Raw genomic sequence first — 23255 nt, 5'->3', positions numbered from 1 at the left:
AGCAGTGCTTTATTTAAGACAACATCCTCTTCTGAGGGCTATATGTGCTTTTTGAAATGTGCAATGTGCACCACAGCTTCCCAGTCAATCTGTGCTGTAGAATCAAAGCTTTTTTCTCTCCTGCCCCCTACTAGTATTTCAAGCGAGTGATGAAAGTGAAAACTAATAAAATATCTTTAAATTTTCAGACTGCTTAAAGTAGTGAAGCTAAGACAAGTGTGTACTCTAAGCTTTGAGAACCTAAAGCTAACTTTAACTTTTCATCAGTAATATTCTATAATCCTTAGTCTATAATCCTTAGTTCCTTTTATTTCTGTAGGTAACACAAATAGCAATTGTTATTTCCCAGCTGGCTGCAAATGGAGAATGATCATGCTCTAAAAGCATACTGAAAATGGGGGAACTGGGTAGAAAAGTTTAAATGTAATATCTGTACATACAACAAGAAAATATCACTGGTTGTGACATTCACTTTCTGTTAGCATTTCACAAATTTTCTCTACAGCTGTATCACAATACTGCAGAAGTCAGCAATGAAAAGTTTAGGTTCCTTGCCAGAAAATACATCTCATAATTACAGAATGTATCAACCTCTCAGATTCACAGAATGGTTGAGGTTAGAGAAGACCTCTGGAGGTCATTTGGTCAAACTTCCTTGCTCAAAACCACCTGCCCAAAACCATGTCCAGATGGCTTTTACATATTTCCAAGAATGAAGACTCCAAAACCTCCTTAAGCAAACTGTGCCAGTGCTCAGTCACTGTCACAGTGAAAAAAGTATTTCCTAATGTTCACCTGGAACCTCCTCTGTTTCAGTTTGTGCCTCTTGTCCTGTCAGTGAGCACCACTGAAAAGAGCCTGGCTCTACCCCCTTTGCATCCTCCCTTCAGGTATTTATATACATTGGTAAAATCCCTCTGTACAACATATAGTTGCAGATAACTTAAAAATCAAAACTTGACTGAAGATATTGATGAGCACCATTAACACATTCATTGTTCTTCCTATCTGCAAGCTAAGTAAAGCAATTTGCTGCTGTGCTGTTAAGGCTAAAGCCTAACACAGCTAACAGACAAATGCCTTTTAGTTCATACTTGGTGTGAAAAGCCTGTGCAGCTGCAGCCACACTGAGCTCAAGTTATAACATTCTGTGTTCATTGAAACGTTTCACTTCAGAAAGTGTAGGTCAAGAGGGATGCTTTAAGTACCCCACACTCTGAAATTCTAGCATTAATGTGAATTTAGTAAGGATTCCAGCTATTTTGAAGAAGATCCAATTAGAATTAGACACAGCATTTTAAGTTCCAAAAAAAGAGTATAAAGTCAGCAAACTTACTTGGTTTATTGAATGGATTTTTAAGTTTTATTTTGTCAATATCAGCTGGGTTTGGTAACAGCTGGAGAAAAAAAAGGAAAAACCCTTTATCCTTTATGTCTCCATTTTATCTGATTTTTAACATGTAGTCAACCATTTTTTCTCCAACTTAATATCTAGGGCTTCTCATGAAATACTGTTGGGTTCTGAATTCTTTATTGGAAATTCACTTTTTGAAAGAATCGCTAGGAAGGATCTTATTGTTATGTAATATTTTGAAATAATTTACACTGCATTGTTTTCATGAAAAACTGTGTTCATCACAGCAGCAACTGCAGGCAGCAGTTGGCTATTCTTTCATTTTCAGCCTCTTCTGGTGTCATTAGATCATAAAGTTTTCAGGACAGCGGCACTTTGCAGTTGCAAGGTTCTGGCTACTCTGCTCAGAGCAGTCCCAAAAGGTATTAGACAAGAACTTTTAAAGAGTTTTTCTGTGACACAGCTGGGCCTATACTGTAATGGATCCTGATAACCATTTTGGTCCATCCTCAAGAAAACCTGCTTGATTTATAGCCAACTTCAGGCATTCTAGGGAAAGAGGACATGTTCCATGAATCTGTCACCTCCTTGGTTGAATCAGTGGCAGTACTTTTTTATGGTGCTTTACAAAGTCAGTGTTCTAGTGGCTGTATCACTCTTCACATAAGCAAATCTTACTTTTTTCCTGGGATTACTTCTTTCCTGCCTTTCATCAGCATGTAGAAGTTCAGTGACATTTCCACAAGGCCAGCCCTTTCCTCATTTGCCCCATCCTCTAAACTTGGGGGAAAACAGATGCTCCAATTGCTCCCATTGAAGCACTGTTGGAAAGCACCTGGATAGGATATCAGTTCAGATTCAGGACTTGGCACCCCTGGCAAATTAACCTGCTCCTCCTGTATGGCACCTTCACTGGGACCTCACATTTCTCAGCAGCCTCAGAAATCCTACAACACAGCTCTGCATCTGCACCACTCTCAGGGGTCTTCCCCTGCCTTGGCCTGTGCTGCAGAGTTAAACAGGGAAAAATCCCAGTCACTCCTTATGGCTCTCCCTGTAGATTTGCATCCCCTGGTCTATCCCAGCTTCAGATAGAAGCTGATAAAATATAGGGGAAACCTCCAGAACACCTTGTCCTGAAGCTCTAGAGCACTCAGACTGCTGTTCCACTCAGTACTTTGGGAAGTTGATGACAGAAATCTTGTAAGGCAAGAAAGATGGTTCAGTGCTCTCTGCACTGTATGTTTGCCCAAAAAAATGGCAAAAAATCAACCAGGATGGAGGGGCTTATAATGGCATCTTCGGGGATTCCAATCAAAACTGGAAGTTTTAACTGCAAGCTTAGTTATAGGAACTGTCTAGACAGAGCAGCAGCTTGGCAGCTCAGGCTTCTCTCAAAGCCACCATGCTATAATAATTATTCAATCAAAGCCATATTAACCTGTTAATTCCAGCAAAAGTAACACAGTCCATTTTCCTGAGTTAAATTCAGTTGTTTTTTGGGGTTTTTTTCTAATTTTGCAGCTGAGGTCAGATTTGTGTTCAGCCAGAGAGGTGCAGAGGCCAATCGAGCTGGGTTAAATGACCATTATCAAAACAATAGAGAAAACAGATGATCAGAAAAGCAGCCAAGCAACACATTTTTTTCTGATTTTCTTATTCTTCAGTTCCTCTGATGTTTCATCTTAACAGTTTTTCTGTAAGGGTATCTTAACAATTATTTCACTGATCAGTAGTGAGTATCAGAAGGATGTGCATTAACATTTTTGCAAGTGATGTGTAGAATTTTTCTTGTTCACATGCATTCTGGTCATGTACTAATGAACTTTAAAGCTTTTCAAGAATTTTGAAAGGTACAAGTCATTATTTCTATGAAAATTTTAGAATCAGAGCACATGTTGGGTCAGAAAGGACCTTAAAGATCTTCTAGTTACAATCTTTATCCTAAATTAGAGTGCTCCCGAGCTCATCCCTCATTTATTTTGACTATGAAAAAAGGAATCTCAGTCGCCTTAGTCCAATGCCCGTGGAATGTGACGCTTCTAACAACAGCGCTACTTTCTTCCGCCGGCTATGCTGCGGAGCAGGCGGCTGTGTGCACCGCTGATTTCCCGCTGTTATTTGGGAACGCTGCTCCTCCTCCTCCGTCCGGCGCAGTGCGTGGGCCGGGGCCCGGGGCTCCCCTCGGGGCTCCGCCGGGCCGGCAGCCGCAGCCCCACCTTACAACATTCAGCGCCCCGGGAAAAGAAATTATTAATCCCCCGCTCTAAGCGAGGGCCCCGACCCGGCCTCACCGAGCAGGACGGAGGCAGGGCCGCTCTGCCCGGCCGTGGCCCCGGCCCCGGCCCTGACCCCGGCCCGGGCAGGCGGGCGGGGGGGAGGTGGGGCGGAGGTGGGGCGGCCCGGCTGGGCCCGGCGGGCGGAGCGGGGCGGAGCGGGGCGGGCGCGCTGCGGAAGAGGGAAGGAAGGAGCGGAGCGGTGCTGGCGGCTCGGTAGCACCGGGATGGCAGCGCGGGGCTCGGCGGGGGATGGCGTGCTGCGCCGCGCGGCCGAGCAGTGGCTGCTCTGGGACAAGGTGAGGGGCGGCTGGGCGGGGGGCGATGGGGGCGCGGCGTGACGCCCGGCTGTTGCATTGTGCCGGATTGGGGTGCGGTAAAGGCACCTGTTTGCTCCTTTGGCTCTGCTTTCAGAGCTCTCTGACAAAGGGGCGCTCTCCCTCCGCCCCTCCGTGCATCCCCTCCCGTCCCGCGGCGGGGCCGGGGCAGGTGGGGCTGCGGGGCCCCCGCCCGGTGCTGCGGCTCCGTCACCTGCCGCGGCAGCCGCTGCTCTCGTTGGGAAACATCCCGGCTGTCCTCTCAATCTGGCTCTTAGCTGTACTGAGCGCCTTTTTCAAAAGGGCCTGTATTGTTCCGAACCGCTTCAGTCGCAGGGCAGCTGGTAGACTTAAATTATTAAAGACCAGCATACATTGCCGTGTTACCTCAGTGTTAAAAACCTCCTAGTACCTTCAAATTCTTGTTTACTAAAATATCGGTCCCAAAAGACATGGTGGCTCACTTCAAAAACACTTGGACATGCAGAGGCTGTCAGTCCTGTACTTTTCAGGTGTTATTTCCCTTCCTGTTGAGACTTATCTTTGGGCTTGGTTTTGACAGCACTATATGCAGAAGTAAAATTTTCTTGTGTTTCTGTTTTCCACATACTTAAAGAAATACCTTGCCATAGTGGTGTCCTGGAAGTGGTCATGTAGTTGCTTTCTATTGCAGGTCCCACTGAGATGCAGGCCTCTGTTGGCACATTTGGTTTGCAATTTTCATGTCATGTCCCTTTTCATATAATTTGTTCATTTGGCTATATTGGAACTCACTGGCCATTGCCCCTCTTCAGTCATTAATTGACTCCCCCGGGCTTAGCACTCAACAATGCTCTCTGAATTTTGTGCAGCACACATACCTGTTTAGTAAGGCATCTTCTGCTTATTTCAGAAATATCAGTGGAAACATACATTAATTCTCTTTTTTAGTATTTTTTCCAGGTTCTAAAGGATGCCATTAGAAGTACCTCAAGCTTGTTGTGATTCTTCATTAAAATCAGTAAACGGATTAACCGACCAGTTACCCAGTTCTGGTTTTATTGGTGATAAAGCAGTGCCAAACTAGTCTTCTTTTCAGGAATGCTAATGCATCACATCAAATGACAATAAGCTTTTGTGCCTTTTTTCCCCAGTTTAATTAAATTTGAGAAAATAGTTTGGTTTTAGAGGCTCTTATTTATATAGCTTCCCTGACCAGCATTAGTTATATTCCTGTCTTCAGTGTAATAACTTGCTTTTCAACTGGTTACTCTGATTATTTTGCTAAGCTCTCTAGAAATCTAATGCAGTATCCCTTATAGCATCTTTACTTTTGAAAGTTTAGCCCTCTGCTAGCACTTGCATCTTTGATTCAGTAATAATTGACTAGTGTGCAATACCCATTGCTGATTGCTCAAAAATGATGAGGTATTTTAATTTCTCAGGAAGCTGTTGCATGTTTCTATTGAGCAACAGAAAAATCAGATGTAACCCTTGGCCGTTTACTCTGATATTAAAAAAAAAGTTCCTTTTTGACATGCAGAGATGGGTTAATATTTAATGATGATAAGCGCCATGTTTCTTACAAAATAATTGTCTGCAAGAGCAAGCCCTTGTGGCTGATGGCAGTCCTGCTGACCTAACTGGAAGTTTCTACCTACATGGCAATTACTGTGCTTGTTACCAGGCTGCTTTCATCACTCTGCTCATTACAGTAATAGCATATTTTTCATTCTTTCTATTATAAGTCATGGAATTTTGAATGAAAGGTAGCTTTTGGTTTTAGTAAAAATAAAATCTGTTTAGTCAGAAGTTTTTCCTCTCCTGTAATACCTTGTGGGGACTCCTCTACTGATGATAACTCTTAGGGCCTTCCTGTAGTGTAGATTAAAGTGAGTAACTCGAGTGTTGCCAGGTGATGTTCAAGCTAATTGCACTAGTGGTTATTATCTTGGTATTAAATCATCTGCCACTGTATTCACAGAAAATGGTACTCCCATACTCATATCTGTTTAATTTGAGAGCAGAAAAAGCGTAACCTGAGAGAATCAATTAGAAAGAAACAAGCCAGCACTTCGTCCTTCTGATACAATTTGGTCCTTCTCTGATAGAGATGGTGTGGAGAGTTTGTTTAAGCAGAAGAAAAAGGCAAAACCAAGATTAGTTTTTTACTTAGCTGTGTATAGTGTTATCATAATGTTCTCCACAAAAGAAAAAATAGGCAAATTCTTGGGAGAAAATAGCCATTAACAATGATAACAGTAGTTCTGGGAAAATCCTTCTGCCATATTGAACAGACTTGGCCTGGCTTTTATCATTATTTGGTGTGGGGTGGAGGCAGGCAGTGGGGAACAATTAAATTAATGCAACCAAGTTTTCTTTAGAAAATTATATGGACTGAAACTCTTAAGACTTGGGCAACCACCCGGACATGGACATTTAACCAGACTTAAAAAACTGGAGGATCCCTCTAGTTTCACAGTAGATATCAAACCTGGGAAATTCCACTTACAGGAACAAACAAAAAACTCCTTGGCTGTGAGAGCTGCAGGATGCTCCTGATGTCCTTCTGCATTGGCATTGCAGCTTCTAGTCTGTCAAACAGCTGTAGAAATGTGTGTAGTATCTATCTAAAAACATGCTCCTTTTAGTATTAAGAGATGACTCATGTGCACAAAGCTCAAACAGAGAAATTAAAAGGTGATTAGGCAGTGTACAAAACTGGATGCAAATGGTGTCATCCAGGCTTTACCTTTGAGACATAGGCCTGATGTTAAGGCAGAAACTTGACGTCAACTTGTAAACTGCCTGAACTCAGTTATGCTGCCCTATATATTCTATAACAACATAGAATTATATTTATTCTTACACAATATAATTACTCAATAATAATAGGTAATTGTGTCAAGCTGCCTGCAAGGAAGTGTCAGTTACAACAATCTTGGACTGGTAAATTGGTAATTTTTGCACTGGAAATCAGTAATTCTGGGGTACCTAATTGTTTATTGCACTCAAGAAGCTGGATTTTTTTTTTTAATTCTTTAGTTTATTCTCCATTATGCAGTTTGCTCATTAGCACTAAAGGGTCTTTTGCTTTTTTAGTATGTATTTAAATTGTGTTGTTTGTCCTGTGGCAGTGGGCACACAGGTCAGTGGTTAGGACATCCCAACTCTGGTCTTCCTTTGATGTGCAGACTTTTTATATCTTTGTATGCAAACTTACTCACATGCCTACTACTCTGTGTGCTTGTAGCATTTTCTGAAGCTGCATAAGATATATGGTTGGTTTTTTCTTTTCTCTTTTTTTGCCTAGAATGATATGCTTTCCCTTGCTGTAAGCATGCCTAGGTCAGCCAGAAAATAGTAAAGTCTATGACTTTTATGAGTTCATTTAATTGCCTAGAAATCAAAGTTTGTGTCCCTTTGGAAATGAGAATGTTTGTACTCCAGGGTAAAGTGTGTGTACTCATGCAGTGAGTAGCCTGCTGCCTCTCAGATAAGCATGTTGTCAGGAGGCTGCTACCTGCCATCTGTCCTCTTGGCTCCTAAGTTCTCAAGAAATCAAATAATGAACCTCACAAGTCTCATAACTTTTAGAAGTTGAGGCATACAGGACTTTGCCAATTCCCTGTCTGGAAACAAAAAGAGTAATTAACAATAGATAATCTGTGGAAGCAATATACCAAGAAAAGCAGTGAAAGTTAGAAACTCCTCACTGTTCTCAAGTGGTCTGAGATAGCCTTTTTGTTGCCACTCTTGAGTAATTTTATTTAAGAATTTGTCTGTTGTTTCTAGGCTTTCATCCTGGGGTTATGTTTATTTTTACAAGCATTACCTGCAAACATGTTGGAAATTTTCTTCTGCCCAGTCTGCTTAGTTTTGCTGCTACCTCTGGTGCTAGCCAGTCTTGGGACAAGGTTATGATTTAATTTGTTTTAAACTCTACATATAGTGCTATAGAAATAACAAATATTTCTTAATAATTAGTTTGCCTTACTTTCTTAAATGTTTAGTGTAGTTCTTGTGATGAGGAAAAATTCTCTGAATTGTGAAGTGCTGCCTTTTGTTTGTTTTGTTTTTAAAAATAGAAAACATTAAAATAGACATCTTGGAAATCTTTTAACATCCCAGATTGTGGGAGATATACACACTGCTGTCTAGGTAGCATGTTCACTTAAGGAGATGAATCTAAAGTAAGTAATACTTGAGGTTGTACTGATTTAAAATTAAGAAGACAGCATTTAAAATTAAGAAGACAGACTTATGCTGTTATTGAAGTTGTGTGCCATGTTTTGATACTGAAACCCAGAGATTGGGACAGAAAGACAGTTCTATTAAAACGAACAAAACCTCATTTAGAATGTCTGAATTTTGTGTTAACAGAATCCAAAAACTTACGCAATCGTGAAACAATTGCTTGCGGAAGGAAATGCCGGAGAGCTGCAGAAATACTTTGGCTCGCGGATGGAGTTTGGCACAGCAGGGCTCAGAGCTGCCATGGGAGCAGGGATTTCCCACATGAATGACTTGACTATTATCCAGACAACCCAGGTATTGTGCCCAGCACTTTATCTCACTTAACTGGTTGTGTATATGAATGCAAGAGCCTGATTTATGGCAAGCAAATGAGTATTCTATGGAAGTACAAGTTCTCTCCTATTCTTCCAGTTTTCAGAAGTAATTTAAATTATAATTGTTAGCTGAGTGCTGATCTCTGAAAACAAGCAGAGAGAAGCTATTAAACCATTAAAAGAAGTTACTTTCCATATTTGATTTGCAATTTAATTTACACACAGCTGCAGTTAAGCTCAAGTGCAACAGTTAGTGCTGCTATAACAACTACAAAAAAACCCCAAAGGTCTCCAACATTTGGTTAAGCTTTGTGTGTGCTAGACATGGTTTTACATAGAGGCAGTGAAGGTATGTATACATACATGGATCCTAAGGTAGATCTACTTGGGGAAAAAACCCACAACCTTGAATAACTGCAGCCTGGAGTGGTGATGTGTCATGTGCTAAAGAGATGTCATTATTAGGGTGAGATTTGGTTAAAAACCTGAAATGCTGGCCAGCTGTTCTCTTCCTCATGGGAGACCTATGACAGCTGAATCATTTCTCAAAACCTGAAATTAAGACTGTGTTACCTGTTCCTTTTTGGAGTCGATGCTGATATTTTAAAAAGTACTTAAATGCTGTCAAAGTTTGAAATATTGATTTGAAGGTTTTCTTGGTGTTTATTGGTCTTGGACAAGCTGAATCCCAGAGCAGTTCAGTGAGATGCTATGTGTGCTCAGCTTCCTAAGACATTAGCATCTTAGCAATTATCTTAATGTGATGATAAATTAAACATCAAGATTGGGTTAATGAGGTGGATTTGTTGTTGTCTTAAGGGATTTTGCAGATACCTTGAGAAGAACTTCAGTGACCTCAAAAAGAGAGGAGTTGTGATTGGGTTTGATGCTCGTGCTCATCTTTCCAGTGGAGGTAGTAGCAAAAGGTACTTCTTAGGTTTTGTGTTTTGTAGACACTTTGTGTGATTCATGATGGATTTATATCTACTTCAATTGTATTTTCGTTCTATAAAGTGAATTAAAGTGTGGAATTTACAGTATTCTTACATACTGGTAATACCAAAGCAGTTCTTAGTGTTGTGCTTTGTCTTTTGGGAATAGTGAGGGAACACATTTAAATTGGGTCTGTACAATAATTGAGATATATTGATAAGTGATGGTGTTTTTGTTGGGATTTTGTAATTGCATTAGGGTGGGAGGGAAAGCTGTGAATTCTAGGAAACTAATAGGCAAGAAAATGAATATATTCTCTAGGTATCTTTTCTTCCTGTTTAGGTTTGCAAGACTTGCTGCCAATACCTTCATCAGTCAGGGAGTTCCAGTTTATCTGTTCTCTGATATAATACCAACTCCCTTTGTGGTAGGTTTTTTATTATATCTTTTTATTACATTGTCTGCTTTAAATGTACACAAATTCTGTCAGATACCTTGCATTACTTAAATTAGGATAACTACACAAACCAGTTCTTACTTTTTAAGCTCTTCCTGCAGAGAGTCTTGTACTTATTTACCTATGTATAGTTGACAACATCCACAGGAAAAGAAGGGAGAATGAATGTGGAGTGTGAGCGGAGTCTGATGTCTGAAACACGCAATAGCAAGTTCTTGGAGTGCAGTGATATTTTGTCACAAGGGTTGTTGAATTGTGTCCACGATGCCCCCATCAGAACACCAGGTGTCTCCAGAGCAACACAGAAAAGCCCTGTTCTTGGCCCTTGTCCTAAAAGCAATAATTTCTCCCTAAATCAGTTGCTCCAGTGAGGATTGCAAACAGAACACAGTGGTATAAAGACTTTCTACATAGCATTGTTATACTGATACAAATTTTTGAAGATTTAGGGTCAAATTCTTCATACTGCAGTTTAAAGTGGTGTTGCAAGAGCTGCAGTTGAGTGCATTTCACTATTAAATAAAGGGCCACGAGTAAACACAAATTGGACCTATGTTCATGAATAATGCTTCATTTTTAATTCACTCCATCTGTTTTGAGCTAGTTTATAAGAGCTCTCTCCAAAACAATTCTCTTCTGAACCCTGATGGAGTAGCTGCTCACCAGGCTGCTCCCAAAAGACAGGATGAGACTGCTTGAGCTGCAGTTCTCTGCCCCATGCTGACTTGTGTCATTACCCCAACAGACCTGGCACCCTCTAAGGCCTTGGGTACCTCAAGTCATTCCACAGTAGGGAACACATGCATCTGGCTCCCTTCTGGAAAGGCACTAGAGATTCACAAAGCATCTGGAACAACATTAATAACATTTAATGGGAAAATGCACAAGTAAAAACAAGGGCTAAAGTTGTGCCACATGGAGTCTGGTGGAACAAGTACTATTTAGCTTCTGCTTTAGGGAGTTGGTGTGTAGGAAATCACATCTTGACTTTATTTTCATACTATGAAGTATTATCTATGCATGAGAAGAAATATAATGTGTTGCACATTCTACTTCAAGTAACTTTCTCTTGTTACAGCCGTACACAGTAACTCACCTGAAGCTTTGTGCTGGAATTATGGTTACGGCTTCCCATAATCCAAAACAAGACAATGGTTACAAGGTATTCTAATGTGATCTATTTTCTGGCTCTTTTTTCCACGTAGAGAAACTAATGCAATTATATATAGTTCCTATCATGGTACAGACTTAATTAATTACTAGTCTCTCCATCTCTTCTATGTATTTAAAGCTAGTGTCATGTTAAACTAATAATATAATTAAAATCTTTGCTCTAGAAAGCAGGATGCCATTGTAATCTGCTATGCACTGAAAAAACCACAGATGAATTGCCTGTGCACCAGTCACAGTAGCTGGGCAGTCATATACAGACTGTTTGCAAAATACAAAAATGGGAGTTTTCTCAGTAAATCATTGGGCATTGTTTTGTGTTTCATTATGGATCTTGATATCTTTTGATAAGATTAAACTGTTTTTTTTTAAATAGAATAAGAATGGGATGTGAGAAGAAACACTGAGAATATTAACAGAATACTTTGGGTATACCTAAGTCTAGTTTACTGTAAACTTAAATGGATGTACTGTACCTTAACCAACAAAAAAAAAAAAAAAAAAAAAAAAAAAAAAAAAAAAAGTTACAAGATTAATGATCAAATACTCACCTATCTATTTTTTATTTAGGTTTATTGGGAAAATGGTGCTCAGATCATTTCCCCTCACGACAAAGGAATTTCTCAGGCTATTGAGGAGAACCAAGAACCATGGCCTCAGGCTTGGGATGACAAACTGATTGACAGCAGCCCGCTGCTTCATGATCCATATGCCATGGTCAATAAGGAGTACTTCAAAGACATACAGAAACAGTGCTTTTACAGGTGACTCCTGTTAATTCCTTTAAGAATACAGGATATTCCATCTAGTATGTTAGCAGGGCAGTTTAAATTGATGGAAGTGAGGGTGGCCACAATCCTGCCATGTCCCAGTTCTGCCTGTGCCTTTTTGTCTTTTTGTCATCTTTTGGGATTGCACTGGCAGCTGTGTGGTGGTGTCATAAACCAGTTCATAAAGCTGTCCTGAGAGAAGTCTAACCCAGCAAAGTGAGCAAATTTCTGATGATATCTCCCTGTATTTTCATGGCCATGCATCAGCCAAGTGTCACAGCAAGACTGGGGCTGCTGGATGTGGACATGACATGGACAGCCCACCAGCCTTAAAACAAGATTCTCAGAGACACAGTGAACCAGGTTGTTAAGCAGTTCTGGACAAGAAGGTCCTTCTCAGTCATTCCAGCCTTGCTTGTGCTCCTGGTAGTCTTGGGTGCCTTAAAACAGCCTACTCCTATCACTTGCTCAGTAAAAATCTTTACTTAGCAAAATGAAGTGGATGTTTCTCTTGGTGAACACTTAGGGTTAATTTATGTAGTACAGGAGTATTAACCTTTTAGATCTGCTTATTTATGTAGAAATTTTAAGCACCAGTAACTATGTTCTTACTCTTGCTAAAAACAGTCAGGAGTTACTAAAAAACTGGGGCTATTACACTGCTTTTTCAGAATTGAAATTAAATGTCTCCCTAGGAGTTTGCATGATTTTATGTATACCCAATGTTTTTTACTTCCTAAAAATGAGTGTGCTCAAATTGGGCAGGCTGCTGTTGACTCACTGTGTTCACAGTTTTTGGGGGTTTAAATGCTAGAGTTGGGGATGAAGAGTCTCTTTAGTCACTTGTATTTGTTTTTCACTTGACTTCCTTGGGATGTGTAGACTGTACAGTCTTTCTTAATCCAGTGATTTGCACACACTAGGATATTGGATGCCAAGAGTGACTCATATTGTTGAAAAATTAGGCTAAGCCAATTTTCAAGCCATTGCTTTTAAAATCTGCTCTCCTTTAATTCATAATTTTAACAGTGATATAGAATACTGAGTTGTATCCGTTTCCAAACATAGTCAGTTTTGTGCAGAACAGTCTTCCATGTTCAAGTTTACTGTTAACCTGTTTTATTTCAGGAATATAAACAAGGAAACAAACCTGAAATTCGTTCATACTTCTGTGCATGGCGTGGGACATAAATTTGTGCAGTTGGCTTTCAAGGCATTTGACCTTAGCCCTCCTTTTGCTGTTCCGGAGCAGAAAGATCCTGATCCAGACTTCCCCACAGTGAAGTATCCCAATCCTGAAGAAGGCAAAGGTGTTCTGGTAAATAGATCTAATTCTTTTTTAATAGTTGTGATGTCTTTCAGTGTTTTCCTTTTTGCCAGAAGTCACAGCTGTAGATACTGGTGGAGGGTCAATTTTTAATCTGTTTCATAGCTTTACATTTAGTGAAGAGTTAGCTGGTATCCTTTCATTGACATAACCCTCTTTGAACTAGTCAGGTAGTAATCAGCTGTAACTTTCAACTACTTTTTTCTCTAACAGAATGGGCAGGTTCTGCACATGGGACAAAGTGATAGTTACTTTAAAAAAATAAAATAATAATAAAAATCTTCTCATTTGTTTTTGGAAGGCTTCTACTCTTTTGTTCTGACACAACACCAGGAGAGGGCAGGAGAAGTCCTGACAGGTGGTTAGAATTTCTGCTACTATTTCTGTTACACTTTATTATTGAAGGATCCCATTAAATCTAGGTAGCTTTTAAGCTGGGCTACAGAAGTGGAATGATATAGGTAAAGTTAAATGTCCTGACTATGTTCTTCTGCTGCCAGGCTAGAAGTTTTTGTGGTTTTTGAGAGACACATAATGATTTTGGGTGTTTGAGATTCAATAAATTGGGAAAATTACTTAAAACCTATAAAGAAAGTGAAAATATTATTTGGGAATATTAACACTCATCTGGTCCTGCTTGCCACATTTCCAGACATTGTCTTTTGCTTTGGCTGAAAAAGATGGGGCAAGAATCATTTTAGCAAATGATCCTGATGCTGATCGACTGGCAGTGGCAGAGAAACAAGAGAGGTATGGTAATAAAGTAATGCAAACCATTGATATTTTTTACTCCCAAGGTTAGGCTCATTTGGAGAATTCTTGCTGCTTGTGTTGCAGAGGAAGAATAGTCACAGTAATAATTTTTTTGATTGAAAACACACAGAAATGTGAGAAGACTCTATGAAGCAGACCACAGTAATGGCAGGATATGAAATAATGATCAGTATTAGACAGTGTACAGAAGCCTGAATAAATAGTTGCCACTTGCTGTAGTTTAGGCATGCCCAGAAGCATGTGAATTGTTGTTGTTGTGCTGTACTTTTGAAAAAGTAGGTTTTCAGTTAAATTCTTTCGCGTACAACTGATAAACATTTTTTTCTTTCAAGGTTTATTAAACAGTAACTTGGCTTCAGGAGAATCTGTATAGTTCCCTGATAATCTCTTGCTCTTTAGTATGAGTATCTTTTTTCTCAAATCCTGTTAAACCAAACATTTTACTAATCATTAGATGATCTGGGCTTCTCTTGCTCAGTTTCCCACTTCTTTACATAATGTTATGTATTTGCATTTCACCTTAAAGTTTTTCACAGTTTGGTACTTCTCACTGTAGTCATTTGTACTCTCCCCTTCAAGATCCATCTATATATGCATTATTTATCTTTGCATACCCACTCAAAGAAGGGGATCACAAAAGGCAAACTTGCTCAGTCAGGCACTTACCATAAATTGTTCAGATTTGTGCAATGTAACCTATAGTTCTGACTCAATATGGCTGTCCCCTTACTTCATGCCCTCTGATATCCTGCACTTCTACAATTGTTTACATTTCTGTATTGTGGTTTTATCTGATTAATAAAAGGAAGTGAAGATAGGATACCAAGTGCTGAAGTTCAAGCACTTGGTATCATATCTACAAATAGTGGTGTTTCTCCTTTATCTACCTTGATAAAACAGAAACTAATCTGAGCAGTTATAAACTGTAAATCCTCAGTGAAAATGAGCTTCAAGGTTTTCAGCTTAGAGAGGAGCAGAAAAAAAAATCTGCTGCTGGGCCAGCATATATGAATTCCCTGAGCATGAGAGCCAGAAGAAGGATATAAAATTATGGCAACAGTCTTGTCTTTGGTACCCAAGGCATGATATGGGTATCTGCTAGATGTCCTCAGTGGTTGTGGATGAATTAAATAGTTGAATCTGTATCAGTTAGATTTTCAAAAATTTCAAAAGTCCAGTTAAAGGAGACAGTGCAAATATCCATTTTGCTCAACAGATAACCAAAAAAGCTGAAGTAGTAGCTTTAAAATAGCAGTATTTTTTTTGGGGTTTTGGGGTGCTTTTAAATTCATTAGCCTCACAGCATGAACTAAGAAGATTTCTCTGCCTTTGGAAGAGAAATGGTCTTTTTTGTGGACACCGTGCTGTATCTTGGACAGTGTTAGTTGGAAGGTTCTTATTTCAATGGTTTTGGTCTGTGCCAGCCTCACTTGGCAATACAGCATTGAGAAAAAGGTATAAAAATTTTCAGATGATGCTAGTTATGATGGGCTAAAACAAGAATGCAAAACCACTCATGCTTTTTGTCTGAAAACTTTGAGCTCCCACAATCTTGAAGAGGGGTGTTAGTTTATTGCATCCACTGCCAGTGAGAGTGTGGGCTCCCATTCTGCTGCCTCTAGGCTCGTTGTTTAGCCAGTCTCAGCTGTCTCCTAACTTCCAGTCCTGTGTCTTCTCAGACTTCTGCCTTAGCTTTTCATACACTAATCAAATATTAATATAGGCTTCTACAGTATCTGTCCTTCTTCTTTGACAGAACCTCCTGTAGAGCACACTCTCTCAGCACTCTTACACTAAGGTGCCGCTGTGCATTGCTTTGTGCCTGTTGGCATCAATAAATGCAGGAGACTGAGTCTGCTTCTCTTTCACAACAGGTACTGTTTCTGCAGGTCTTGGTTTTGTCAGTCTGGAAGTGTCTCTGTCCCCTTTTGTGACTGGGATTTTTTTTGGCAATTTTGACATTTGTCTTTCTTTAGTTCTTCTTTTTTTTTCCTGTTCTAGCAATACATCAGTATTAATCTTTTATACCCACTAAAGATTTTTTCCAATCTTCCCAATGACTAATTGATGTATTTGTGATTAAATTAAAAGTATTTGTCACTAGGTCAACTAAAAATACTGATCACTTGAAAGCTGTATTTATGTGTCTCTGTGCTTGTCTTAATCACTGAGTTTATAATTTGTATGCTGAACATTTTTGTTTTACTTAAAATATGTTGGAAATATTACTGTTTCATCTTTGGATAACTGCAAAAGCTTATGTGTATGATGGAGAAAAAAGGTAAGAGTTTCAGAAGACTTTAGGGAAGGAATTTTTTTGTTTGTTCATTATGAGCACATGATACCTTGCTACTGTTATGTGGAATTCCAAGGCAGTGGTTTATTTGTTAATATTCATTTATAAAAGAACCAATAGATTCTTTTTTTTACCCCCAGTATTATCCTTTGATTTCATGTACTTTCTAATATTTTTTTGCCTGTAGTGGTGAATGGAAAGTGTTTTCTGGAAATGAACTAGGAGCTCTTTTAGGCTGGTGGATCTTCACTTGCTGGAAAAATAACAGTAGGGATACTCGTGCCATTAAGGATGTCTACATGTTATCCAGTACTGTTTCTTCCAAAATCCTGAGAGCAATTGCACTAAAGGAAGGTTTTCACTTTGAGGTAAGCAACACATTATTCCATTTTCTTTTAGTATCTTTCCTACAAAGACATTGCAAAACATTGCTTTTCTTTTTAATGCCTTTGATTTCTCCTCTCTGCTGTAGGAAACACTGACAGGTTTCAAGTGGATGGGCAACCGTGCCAAACAGCTCATGGACCAGGGGAAAGCTGTTCTTTTTGCATTTGAGGAGGCTATAGGTAAGAGACAGAATGTTATGTTTTCATATCTTGCAAAATAGTGAAAATAGAGCTACTACAAAAAGTGACAGAATTGCAGAGAGTCACAGAATGGGTGAGGTTGGAAGGGACTGTTGGAGGTCATTTGGTCCAGCCTTCCTTCCCAAGCAGGGTGTCCTAGTGCATGTCACACAGGACTGGACCCAGATGGTTCTTGAATTTCTCCAGGGAAGGATATTCTACAATTTCTCTGGGCAACCTGTGCTCTGTTAGCATCCCAGTAATGAAGTAAAATGTAAAAAAAGGTTAAAATGGTGTCCTCAATACAATGGGTGTATTTCCAGTTAGATAATTATCTATTTTGCTAATTGATACTAGTTTTTAAAATCTTTGTATCTCTGCTTAGCACAAAGGAATATATATCTACAGTAGCATAGCTGTGCAGATTTGGACTGCAAATTCTGCATAAACTTTTTTTAAAAACAAGAAAAAAACGACATTTTTTCAGATATGAACTTGAGCTTTTTTACCTGACAGATTTAAGCTTAGTGTAAATGAGAATAAAATAAAGTAAAAACTACCCCAAATTAAATTTGTGAACTGGAAAGCCATGGTTGAAAGCCACAAATGAAAGTTATGAATTCATGAGGGGAAAATTTTAAAGCTCTAGTGCTCTTTAAGTATCTCAATACCTGAAAACCAGAGACAATGTGGCTAATTTCACACATAAATTATCAGTGTTACCTTACACTATAAGATACTCACATTTGAGATAATGCCATACTTGCATTGTTCCGGCAGTGTGGCTTTTCTCCTTCTAGAAAGGTCCATATGGACCTGGGAGCATGTGGCACTGATATGATGCAAATCTCTGTCTTGAAATTCCATTGAATAACTTGCTTATTAAAATTAACCCTGATTAGAAGATACTTTTTTTCTACTTTTGGTTTGACTCTTAAAATGTCTGTGCTATGGTAATGTGCATTTCTCCTTTCAAAGATGTTTGGCTAACCTTCCCTCCCCTTCCTATTCCCTGTTAAAAATGTGTCTAATTATATCTAATGTTCCTTGTTTAGGGTATATGTGCTGTCCTGCTGTTCTGGATAAAGATGGTGTCAGTGCTGCTGTTATAACTGCAGAGATGGCCAGCTTTTTGGCAACCAGGAATTTGTCTTTGTCTCAGCAGCTGAAAGCTGTCTATGATGAGTGAGTTCAATTCTAATTTTTTATTTTAAAGATTTTCTCAATTTCACATACTGGGGTTAATAGGGACTCAATAGCAACCTATAGTTTATAAAAAAATAAAATGTGAATTATTGTACTACTAAGAGAATTCTGTAATAGTAATCTTCAGAAAGTGTTCCTGCCTTGTGGACATGAATATATTTATGACATTGTTTTGTGTTAAGGTATTTTAAATATAATAATAACTACCTTACTAATTCTCTATTAGTAATGAGATCTGTGTGGTGTTTTTCTACACTTGCCTGAAAGGTTTTTTTGTTTTGGGAAGTTCTGCACTTGGGTCCTTTTACAGAAGATTGGGCAGCTGTATTGCTGAGCTGTAGAGATTATAGTGCTTCTTGCTGCTTAAATGAGCCAGACACTCAAAAATGTTGATGACTGAATGGGTCTAAGTAGCTCTGGCTTATTTATGCCATGCATAGAAGCCAGCTTCTGTCCTTGCAGGGCTACTTATGATTAAATGAATTCTAGTTGGCTCTAAAGTTAGGATTTTTGTTTTATTATTCTGTCTTTTTTTTTTTTGATAGATTATTGCTGTTGAGTTTTGGTTCTCCTTTTCTCTTTCTGCTCCTGATTAATGAGATTTGAGCTGATTATGCAGAAGTGCTGTGACTGGCCATTACTCTTGGCTATATACAGCTGGGTATCCCTCTGAGAGCATTTAATATGAGGCACTACTTTTCTTTTGCTCTTTTTTACTGGGTTCAAAGAAATCAATAGCAAAGATGAATATTGGATTTCATGAGGCAGAGAGTGGGTTTTGTGGAGGTTTTGGGTTGTTTGTTTTGAAGGAGGGAGCAGCACAGGCTGTTTGATACTCTCCAGCTCTTCATACACACTAACAAAGGAGTGTGGAACCTGCAAAGAGACTGGAAAACTCCAGCCTTTGTGCTGCTTGTTTTGCCAATCCTGAGTTCTCATTTGTGTGCCATGCTTGTTTCATTGTCCCTTTAGGAAGGAATCAAGTGGCAAAGACTTGCTTACACTGCATAGATAAATTGTGTGATATAAAAGTATGAACTAGGAATTCATACCTAGAGTGGCAAATACAGCATCTGATGTGAGAATTCCCTTAAATGCTACTAGCTGGAAGTGCATATTCAAGAATTAAATATTCAGCTTCTGGCTTGAGGTTTTTTTAATTGTTTTTTTAAAATACAAGTACAGTAAACACCTGATTGACCTCAGAATATTTGCCTGAGTGGAATTGAGCTGTGCCACAGTGCTGCTGTGTACATAGCCAGTGAAAAGGACTCAGAGCTGCTTTAGCATAAAAGCAGTCTGTAAGATGTCAATGCACATGGTCACTCTTTGTGGCAAAGCTACAGACAGAGGGAAGGATACAAATCTGCCCTATTAAGCTGTTGTTTGATAATGAGCTGGAAGGAGGGTTCTTGCTTTGTTTTGGGGGGTTGTTTTGCATGTGTTTGATTTTTGTTTGTGGCTAGTATAGGGTTGCAGTTTTCTGCTTCTTACTACTTTACTTTTTTGTCAGATTGGCCTTGTGAGTTGAAGCAGAAGAAACTCTCTTTTGTATTTTGGAAATGTAGAAGGGGAATCTGTCTCGAAGTAAATGCAGATAAGAAAAGGACATGGTCCTAGTAGGCTTATCACTTCTTTCAGATACAGGATAGGTTTTGTTAAATCCCTTACTGAATTCTTAAGACTAATCTAACTACTGTTAACCTTCAAGATGTCAAGCATTTAGGTATAAACATAACCCTATTTAAGAAGGCATTCAGATTTCTAGTGTGAACATCCTAGTACTAATGAAGATTCTGCACCTCAGATTTTCACTGCCATCAAGGATATTTATCAAGTCTTGATCTGTAGCAAGAGCTCACTTGAACAACCTGTCCAGGCTTGTATGTTTCTCAACAACATGGTATTTTGAAAAGTCAGTGTTACTGGGTCATTTGTCTTTGCATCACATTACCGGGCAGCAAACAGGTGAGGTAGAGAGAAATGTTCAGAACAGTTTGGTTTAGTAAAAACACTTTAATGGGAGAGTAGAAACACTTCAATGAACTGTGATTGGAAAAACCAGTCTAGAATTTGTTTTACTTAGAAAAGGTCAGCTGGAATACACTCAAAGAAGCTATTAGATGTAATCTCTTCCCTTCCTATGGTGGTTAGAGCACTTCAAGGCTAATGGTATCCTTTTTTCTTCTGGTGTTGCTGTAAACTTTCTCAGTTTTCATAACTAAAAATAAAAGACATCTGCAGAGAAGTTTATTTGAAGTTTGTAAAATGGGATAATTAAGCTGTTGGACATTTTAAAATTGTAAGGGCAAGAACTGATGCTTCAGTTGGGTGAGCATGAGTACAGTATTGCTTTTTAGAAGGTTGTGTAATGTGTCTGGCGTGCAACTTTTAGGACATTGCTTCCTGGATTCACTAATATTGCATCTTCACAGATACGGCTTCCATATCACCAAAGCTTCATATTTCATCTGCCATGATCCTAAAGTTATTCAACAGCTTTTTGACAACCTTAGAAATTTCGATGGAAAAAACACATACCCAAAATCTTGTGGTAGATTTAAAGTTTCTGGAATAAGGGATCTAACTACTGGGTATGACAGCAGCCAGCCAGATCAAAAGGCTGTAAGTATCTTTCTAAATTGCATGTAAATCATATGTGATGTATATACACATACATAAAACATTCTGTGGAGAAACATTAAACATATTTATATACTGAGTCATAAAGCAACTTAGATTGGTGACAATTGTTATGCCTTGGTGAGAGGGAGGGAAGCCAAGAGGGTGTTGGGTTTTTTGTTAGGTTTTGTGGTGTGTTTTTCTCTCCAAGATGACAGTTTGTGAAGGGCAGTAGGAGGATCTTGCTGCCTTGCTACAGCAATCTGCATTGTTTTCTTGTGAGCACAAGTTAAACTGTCTATTAAGATATGGCTTTGGATTCTGTGTTTCTCCACAATCTCCATTTCCTTTCTTCCTGGGAAATGCCATGACAACTCAACTTCTATTAGCAGTAAAAAATTGTCTGCGTTTGAAATGAGCTACCTAGCAGTGATGCAGTTCTGCCAGATTCCAGGCTGAGGGCAAGGCTGTCCTTGCGGTCTCAAGACCACAATGTTGAAGAAAACAGAACTAAACTATAATTTTAGGTGATGCTTTTGTCATGTCATGCTATCTAGCATCAAGTCATGGGTTTATATATAGTCTCTTTCCAAGTTTTTTAAAAAAATATTCTTAATGTTTCTAGATACTTCCTACTAGTAAAAGCAGCCAAATGATAACATTCACTTTTGCTAATGGAGGAGTGGCCACAATGAGAACCAGTGGGACGGAACCAAAGATCAAATACTATTCTGAACTTTGTGCACCCCCTGGGAACAGGTATTGTCACTTACAGCAGTACATTTGGTGTAACAGAGTCTGTGTGGCTTTTTGGTATTGTTTTAGAGAAATAAGAGCTCTCCATGGTCAAATAATATTATTAAAGTCATTTTAGTGAATGTATTTGTATAAAGCTTCAACTCTGCAAAATTTGTTGACACATTCTTGTCACTGAAATTACTTTGCACTCTGTTTTACATTCAGTGAAAACAGTATCAGGAAAAACATTCTGCCTTAAATAAATGCACATATTTTCACCCCTTTTTTACATACATAGTTACTTTAAAATATTTAATCAAATATAAAGTGTTCTAATATATTTCAGATCCTTTTATGTTTAGCAATTATATCCTTAGCCAGTAGCCTTGGAAATCATACAATCATAAAGATAATTAACTTATATAATGAAAGTAATACTTTTTCACAGATGAAAAGTCATCTAAGAATACTGCTACAGGTACAAAAATTACACTTCTAGTCACTTACATTTAGTAATAGAAGATCTTCTGAACTCAAATTCACCATACTACTTTAGATTATATTGTGGAGTTATGTTTCTTCATAGCCTTCATGCATATCAGTTGAAAGTGAACATCAGTGCATTGCCATAAGAAATCAAATATATAGACTTCTAGCATTAATATAAAATGTTTTTCTAAAGCAATGCCACAGATTTAAAAATTCCTCACACTAAAACTATACATTTTAGCTTTTTCATTGTTTCACTGTTTTCTGTGTTTGTGTGATTTTTGTTTTCCAGTGATGTTGAACAGCTGAAGAAGGAACTAGATGAATTGGTCAATGCTCTTGAAAAGCACTTCTTTCAACCAGAAAAAAACAAACTTCAGCGAAAGACTGAGTAAAACAGCAAAATTACTACCTTGATTAGCTTTTGCAGAATTAGAGGTGCATTATTTAAGAAGTTAAGGTTTTTTAGGACCAAACATCTGAGAACTCTGATTATAGACTTCTGCCTTTAAGAGTTATTTTGGGTACTCTTGGTTCTAGTATCTTATTTTGGAAGGCAAGTTGTACCTTTACTCTTAATGGACCAAAAAAACTGAATCAGTTGAACTAAAAGCTTTATGAACTAAAAGTTGACTGCAAATGTATTTAAATCAAAACTTGTTTTAATTAAATATAAGTGATATTCTGATATCTGAAACAGCCTGTTTTGTGGTGACTTACTTGTTTTGTGTGCATATAATCTGATAACACTATGCAACTTTGTCTAGGTTTAGATTTGCAAAGGAAGTTCTTTTGTTAACAGGAAGTATTTAAAGCCTGTGATGAGGCTTTGACAAACTTAGGGCAGATGATTCAGAAGTATCTTTCTTAAGGATTTTGGCCCAAAGAAACAAGAAACTCACAGCAAATTTGTTCAATATCTATTTGCTATGGGACTATATACAATATTCCAGGCAAGGGATACAAATTGCACTAAACTGTCTTTGAATGCCATGAATCCATTAAGATAGTATATCAACATACAGCACCTTTTTTTGCCTCACTGAACTAAGCATAATTAGTTCAACACATAGCCTAGTTTTGGAGCCTCTCACACTGTGCTGCCATGACTTGGTGCAGGTCTAATTTAGAGCAGAAGTTTCAATTTCATTGCATGCTCTTGTCTGTGCTTGCGAAGCCTGAGAGGGTTTTTTGGAGGTTGCTAGTTGACTTTAATATGGGGTTTTTCCGCATTTTCAGTATTTGCTTGGGATATCAGTGTAGCAGTAATAGTCACAACCACAGCTACATACTTCTTACAAATGCAAAACTTTTAAGCTTGATTATCCTTCCAGAGTTCAAGTCCTCTGTGCTTGTTATTTTCAGTGCAACTTGAAGATTGCAGCAGTTGTGCAGCTGGATACAGGGAGG

At 38.6% G+C, this 23255-nt stretch overlaps 1 protein-coding gene across 1 annotated transcript; it reads left to right on the top strand.

Moving 5' to 3' along the window:
* Positions 1-3447: 3447 nt before the first annotated feature.
* On the top strand, positions 3448-22542 carry PGM2 (phosphoglucomutase 2). Its single transcript, XM_071432560.1, has 14 exons — positions 3448-3929; positions 8310-8477; positions 9317-9423; positions 9773-9857; positions 10966-11049; positions 11628-11821; positions 12956-13145; positions 13807-13904; positions 16412-16592; positions 16697-16790; positions 17846-17975; positions 20432-20621; positions 21244-21377; positions 22138-22542. The coding sequence occupies exons 1-14, from the start codon at positions 3858-3860 to the stop codon at positions 22238-22240; spliced, it is 1830 nt and encodes a 609-aa protein (XP_071288661.1). The 5' UTR covers positions 3448-3857; the 3' UTR covers positions 22241-22542.
* Positions 22543-23255: the final 713 nt, after the last annotated feature.

The sequence above is a fragment of the Agelaius tricolor genome, unplaced genomic scaffold (assembly GCF_023055355.1).
Source record: "Agelaius tricolor isolate 1412-34295 unplaced genomic scaffold, bAgeTri1.0.p SCAF_8, whole genome shotgun sequence".
In the NCBI taxonomy this organism is placed as follows: Eukaryota; Metazoa; Chordata; class Aves; order Passeriformes; family Icteridae; genus Agelaius; species Agelaius tricolor.
Note: the sequence above shows the minus strand (reverse complement) of the source record. Positions and strands in the feature narration are given on the sequence as shown.

Excerpts from the sequence above, each read along its gene's own strand:
- PGM2 (XM_071432560.1), top strand. The coding sequence starts at position 3,858 with ATGGCAGCGCGGGGCTCGGCGGGGGATGGCGTGCTGCGCCGCGCGGCC. Across the intron at positions 11,050-11,627 it reads AACAAGACAATGGTTACAAG|GTTTATTGGGAAAATGGTGC; the intron begins GTATTCTAATGT and ends TTTTTTATTTAG. Across the intron at positions 16,593-16,696 it reads AGGAAGGTTTTCACTTTGAG|GAAACACTGACAGGTTTCAA; the intron begins GTAAGCAACACA and ends TCTCTGCTGTAG.